This window comes from Marmota marmota, unplaced genomic scaffold, assembly GCF_001458135.2.
Source record: "Marmota marmota marmota unplaced genomic scaffold, marMar, whole genome shotgun sequence".
In the NCBI taxonomy this organism is placed as follows: Eukaryota; Metazoa; Chordata; class Mammalia; order Rodentia; family Sciuridae; genus Marmota; species Marmota marmota.
Window position 1 is genome coordinate 88,354,764 of NW_026000026.1, and position 6,698 is coordinate 88,361,461.

General features: G+C 31.5%; 1 protein-coding gene across 4 annotated transcripts in view; it reads left to right on the top strand.

Annotated features, from left to right (window-relative positions):
• The window catches only part of Cep120 (centrosomal protein 120), a 75,828-nt gene that overhangs the window by 54,529 nt on the left and 14,601 nt on the right, over positions 1–6,698 (top strand). For all 4 annotated transcript variants that reach the window (XM_015486734.2, XM_048811840.1, XM_048811841.1 and 1 more), the window contains exon 19: positions 5,637–5,735. In XM_015486734.2, coding sequence (XP_015342220.1) covers positions 5,637–5,735 — 99 coding nt within the window. The remainder of the gene's footprint in view (positions 1–5,636; positions 5,736–6,698) is intronic.

Consider the following 6,698-nt stretch of genomic DNA (forward strand, 5'->3'; position numbering starts at 1 on the left):
TCCAAGTGTTCTCTGTTGAGAGTTGTAATTCACTTGTTAATTTGGGAGATAGTCATTTCTGAGATCTTCTGGTACCATCCCCAAAGTCTAAATTACTTCATTCCTGTGGTGTGTGTGTGCTGAAGGACAGATAACTTTGCGTATGATGAGGAAGAAAGGTAATCCTGTTTCCCCTGAGATTAGTGAGGGGGAGAGATTAGGAAAGAGCAGGGAGAGAAAAGGAGAAAGAAACATGTCCATTTTAAAAATAAGTCAGTGGCAGAGCAGCAAGGGCTATATTCAAGCATAAAGTGTACCAATGTTACAAGATCATACTGCTTGCTGAAAACTTTTTTGTGGTTGCCGTTGTGAATATTCTGTATATCACTACTCTCTAGATTCTGTGTCCTAGATAGGAGTATTCATGGAACCTGCATTCTAGCTCTGTTTGGATGAAGGGATTGATCCTATTTTGTTTTCCGTGGTTAGAAGCCAGATTCTACCATTAATTTGTATTTGGGTTTTCCCACACATGGGCTCTAAGCATTTAAAAATGTGTAATGTTCAACAGACAACCTAGGTTTTCACAAGGTATATATGTTGATCTGTGAGAAGAGGAGAAGCCAGTAAAGTAAAGAGGTATGGGAAGTGTGTCCAGTGAACACCTGCAAAGACATTGGGGTGAGACTTATCCTGCATTGAGTGAAGAAGTCCAGCCTAAAGTGTGGGGGACTGGGGGTGGGGACAGTCGGTGTACAGAGTGAGATTTAAAATACTTGTTGTAAAGGCATGGGAAGTGTAAGTTTTGTTTTTAATTCAGTAGAGATTTGCATCAATCTGGTTCTGCCACCTTGGTAACTGTGTCACCTTGGGCAAATTCTTTTACTTCTCTGTACTTTTTTCCATACTTTTAAAATTGTGTTAATAAGGTTGGTAAAAGAATCAAATGAGTTTAGAGTTGCAAAATAACACAGAACCTAGAATATTGTTTATTTTTTACTTACAAACATAAAATTTAAATAATGAGATACCATTGAAGAGTTTTAAGTAGGAGAGTAACTTGATCTGTATACTTAAAAAGAAGATTCAACTAGCATGTAGAAAATATGTATAAGAGGACAAGACCTATCTCTGAATTGCCTACTCAAAATCTTTTCATGAATGCCTTAGAACTGCAGTTCTCAAACTTTTTGCACTGAGGACCCATTATACATCTTTAAGAAAAAAAAAATTTACCTACCGACAGATAGCTAATAATTAAAAAATATTGATGATTTCAAAGCAATTTGTATGTGTTGGTAACTACTGTATTAAAAATTAAAATTTAGAATTGTTTAAAAATATTTATTCATCTAAAAAACCCTGTTTTAGCAGCATAGATCATTTTCATTTAAAATAATTATTTTCTAAAACAAAAGCTTGTGAGAAGAGTGACATTGTGTTACTTTTTACTGATCTTTTTAGTTATCTGGATAATAGAAGACAGCTGAATTGTTATATCTGCTCTGTATTCAATCTGTTGTTATATTATACAACATATAGCCTCTGGAAAACTCCACTGTATACTCATAAAAGAATGTAAGTGGAAAAGATAGCTAATGTCCTAGAATTGTTAGGAAAATAGTTTCAACCTATTGAACCCTTTGAGGTCAGAACTCTATAAGATAACCCAGAATGTCCAAAACTAAAGTCGGTCACCTTCCCTGCTATTTTCTACTAGTGTTTCTGAACTTAAAAGTTTCTGCAGCCGATCAGCGGCCAAGTTGTCTTTGGATCTTTTTATTCCCACATTCATTTAATTGCAAAGCTGGTAGATTTTTTTTCTTAAATATTTTGGACAACTGCTTCCTTTATTTTTGGCAGTCTGTATTTTTCTACCAGTGATCTTGAGTCCAGCTCAATATTTCCCACCCTCTTTTGAAAAAAAATCAAGTATTAAAGAATTTCTTTATGAAGATGTATTTCCTGTAGTATTCATCAGAAATATTTGAAGTACTTATTAGATACTGTCTCATCAGTTCTTACAAGATGTGTAAAATGGAAAACATTTTTTGATACCTACTTTATCTTGAGGAATTTCAGAGACCAGATAGTCATCCCTGAATATGAACTGCATATAATATACCCCATAGAAATAAATTTTAAATGATTCTTAAAATTAAAATTCTTTTTCTAACTACACTCTTTTACTAAGAGGATAAAAATCATTAAACATATTAAAAGTGTTACCAGTACCATGAACTTATTGAGAGAGAAATGCATAATTGAACTAATTCTACATTAGACCTCTTGAATTAATTCATCAAGTATGCTTAATAATGCCTATAAAACAAGACTTTTCCACGCTTCTGAATTTTTTTTTTTTTGGTAAATCTTTTTGGAGCCAGAAGAGGGCAGAATCTCATTTCTTAAATAGTAACAAAGAGATTAAAACACAAAAAAGAAGACCTAAGTGAAAAACTATCTGAGTTATTGTGTACTTTCTAGTTGTGTCTGATTGATAGCTTTTTTCTTTTCTGATTGCCTCTTCTTTTTAATATAACACAAATATTCCCAATTTTAGTGAAAGAGTCTAAAATAATTTAACATTAAGATATTAATATTAAGATACAATTTTATTAATTGTATCTTAATATTAATTAATTGTATCTTAATTAATATTAAGATACAATTTTATGGGGCTGGGGTTGTGGCTCAGTGGTAGAGCACTTGCCTCACATGCATGAGGCCCTGAGTTGGATCCTCAACACCACATAAAAATAAATAAATAAAAATAAAGATTGTGTCATCTACAACTAAAAAAAATTTTAAAAAGATATAATTTTACTAAATGCAATTCTTGATTACTTTGATAATATAAGAAGTAAATAATAGTTTGATTTTTCTTTTACCTAGAAATTGTTCTTTACATAGTTTGAAAATAATTGGGATTTTTAAAAATATGGAACGAATATAACAATAGAATATTATGAGGTTGAAAAGAGAAAACATACTGAAAGAATGTAGAGATTTTTAATTAGTCTAAAATTTATGTAGTGTATTCAAGAATATTTGTTATCTACTGTATGCCCACTCTTCAGGCAAATGGGAAAGATAAAAGAGAATGAAAGGGTATTATTCTTTTGGAAATTCATTTTAATTTATTATGTAATTAGAGAGATGACTAAGGAGAGTAAATGACCATGAATGATCAGATTACAGAGGAATGTTATAGAACTCTGCAATTCATAAAAGAAACTATTTGATGTTCTTTATCTAGTAGTTTTAAGACAACCTCATGTAGAGGTAGAAATTTGAGTTGAGCCTTAAGATTTAGGCAAGAAGAGAAGGAAAGCAATTGGTAGGCTCAGGAAGAGATAGGATGGGGAAGGTACAACTCCTGGTTGGAGTAGAGGGTTTGAAGGAATACTTAGAAGGTGAACAGATAGTATGGAAATTATATTTTGATGTACCTTGAGTCCTAGGCAGAAAAGTGTGTTTAATACCATAGACAAATAGTGACTATAGTAGATTTTTTAATAGACAGTTGATCTTATAGTGGCTTGCAGTATTTGTAGGTAGATTTGAAGCTGGGAAATAAGAAATCTTTCTCATTTAGTCAAGATGAGTTGAGACAAGTGTAGGCTAAGTGGCAGTAGGAATATCCAGGAATAAAATTTGAAAATATTCAAAGAAAGAAATCTGTAGTTCCTTGTGACAGATTGGACCTGGGAATAGAAAATGAGAGACAAAAACAATGTCATACCTCTAGTAGAGAGCTGGAATTGTGGAAATATCAACAAGGAAGTTGGAACCAGTAAATACTGGTCTATGCATTTGGTCTTCAGTAATGTCTGAATTGACTCTAGGTGTTGAGCCAGATTTTCCTTTCAAGAGAACATTACCTCAGTTATGGACCAAGGAAACCTTAAATAAAAAAATAAAAACAAAGCCTTCCAGAAGTCTCAAATCTGTTTACAATAGGGTTCTTAATTCAAGATCTTTGAATGCTCTGAAATTGTATAAAATTTTGGTTATGGGCATTTTTCTGGAATTGGGGCCATATATTTAGAATCACGGAGGCACCTATATCTTTAAAGAAAAGCAAAAGCTTGGAATCACTGATTTGGTGAAATTAATTAGGTTTGTGCCTCAGATTTGCTAGCTACAGGTATTTTATTCAAGAATAAAAAAGTTATATGTACAACCATACATGTGTTTTAAGTTAGTATAAATAACTATGCAAATGTGAATTTTTAAAATATTTATGGTAAGACTGGTAGCCTACCCAGACAAATTTTTTCAGGTGGAAGTGATCCATTGGAATTCATCCTTGTACCCATTCAGGATGTTAGATCTTTGTCTAAGATTCATGATCTTTTATTATCAAATATTACTCTTATCCCACAGCTATAAAAAGATTTTTTTCTATTCTTCTGAGATATGGCCTGTTGTTAAATTACCAAGTCATGTGTATAAATCTTTGGGGCATAAGTGGAAGAGATTATCTCCAATAATCTCAGCAATATTATTCAACTTAAGAATCTTGAGTCTAGTTGTGAAATGTCAACACGTCTAATCCAAGCACTAAGGATTTGTAAAGCAGAAAAGACCTTGACTTCATGTGGTCATATATTACTGCAGAGAATGTTGGTCTTTTTTGTGAAGGGAATTTGGCAGTCTGCTTTTTCTTTCATTTTGTTTTCATATGAATTTTATGAAGTTGGAATTTTTATAGCATTTTTGTTTGTTTTTTGTTTTTTTGTGAAACATTAGGAGTTGTATGTATGGAAAAAAACTAATAGACTTCATAGAAAAAAATTTTGACCAGTTCAGGGTGACAGTGTTTTACTGAAATCCAAGCAGATTATTACATTATCACTTAATAGTAAAACTTTCTTTGGCTACATGAATTTGTTTGGTACTTGGTTTGAAACACTGAGTGAGTACATTCCAAAACTTAGCCAAGTTGGCTTCAGTTCATGCACAACAGATTGCCTGCTGCAATATAAATAACCATATTTTTAAATTGAATCACTGTAGTGTTTTTCTTTATATATTTGAGGAAAAATAGAAAATAAAAGTTATATGTGTGTTACTAAGGAACATTTTTCTTACTCTTGGGTTTAACATTCTTAAAATTTTTTTGACTTTATACTCTTTCTTAGTATTGCTTTGTGATAAAATATTTCACTATTTCCAGTGTTGGTGGTTTTGCCAAAATATAAAAAATATCTCTACTGGCTCTCTTCAGTATAAGACCAAATTCCACATAATAATAGGCATCCAAAAGGAATATTTGGTTTCTAAGATTTAGAATGCTATCTAAACTGGAATATGGACAGTTAGAATTGCTTTTTATATTAAAAAAATGAGTCTAATTTTTACTCATTGTAATATACATGTTTAAATACATTTATAGTAACCGTCTGGAGGTTAAAACTAATTCAGTTCTTTTTAGTATAGGCTGTAAGGCAATAAAAGTAAGACTATATTTTAAACAAGAAAATGTTCATGTGCCATAATATTTATAGTAAATTATGTAACAGTTTTAGATGATGTCGTATGTTACACTATATAAACTCTTTTCTTAAGCCAGACTCTTTGTATATATTATCTTTCAGTGATTGTACACAGTGGTATAGTGTTTCACTTGATATGATTTTAATCACTGTTAGGTTGAACTTGAAAGAAAGTTGGAATCTGCAACCAAGTCTAAACTGCATTACAAGCAGCAGTGGGGACGAGCTTTGAAAGAACTTGCCAGACTTAAACAGGTATGTAGTTTATAGCTTATTCTTTTTATGTCTTTTTCCCTCTCATTTCTTTACAAGTTTGTATGTTTGGCAACATCTTTTATGTTCAGATGTCTGCATTTGAATATCTAGTACTATTTTTTTGAGATTAGGGGCTTTTATATTTAAAGTGCTCAATAACTAAAAACTGAAGCTCCCCCCTCCCCCTCGGAGACATAGAGATTTATTTAGGAAAGCAGAGGCACATTTCAAGGGAGAGTGTGGGCTCTTTCAAGAGAGAGAAGCTTTTAGGGTGAAGCAAGGAATACACATTCAAGGGAGAATGTGGGTCATCTCCAAAGGAAGAAAAAGCCTATAAACTGAAACTTTTAAATCTTATTTATTTTTAATTGCCAACTATGCTTATCTCCAGAAGAAATTGGGAATACTTTTTTTAGTTTGATTTGCTCCTCCTTAGTACTACCTAATGTTTTCTCTGGGAGTGCTTTTGGGAAGGGGACAACTTAAGATAACTTACATTTAATATTTTTGCAAATCTTACAAGATATTTAAAATATCAGTCCTATAGTACTTTGGTTAAGAAACAGGATCATAGGGAAATTTTGCTAATTTTAAGGGTTTAATTGGTAGTAGTTTCCTAAATTATTCTTATATACTATTTTCTTCCTGCTAATAGACAACAAGTACTGTTAGCTTCATAAGAAAGTAATCTTAATTTCTTAATTTTAGGGATAATTTCTTCAAATGCATAAGGTTAAAGAAAATGTGAGCAATATTCTTACTTTGAATCAAGTTTACTTAACCTAAAACTTTTAAGGATCGGTAATAATTAATTTATTCTAAATTTGTTGTTCTTTAATGTTAGCTTTATACTGAATGACATTTGGTATATAATGTTTTTCAGGTTTGTATTTTTCTTAATACGTCTCTATAACTATCAAATACTACAAATATATATATATATATCTGTCTCTTATACACATC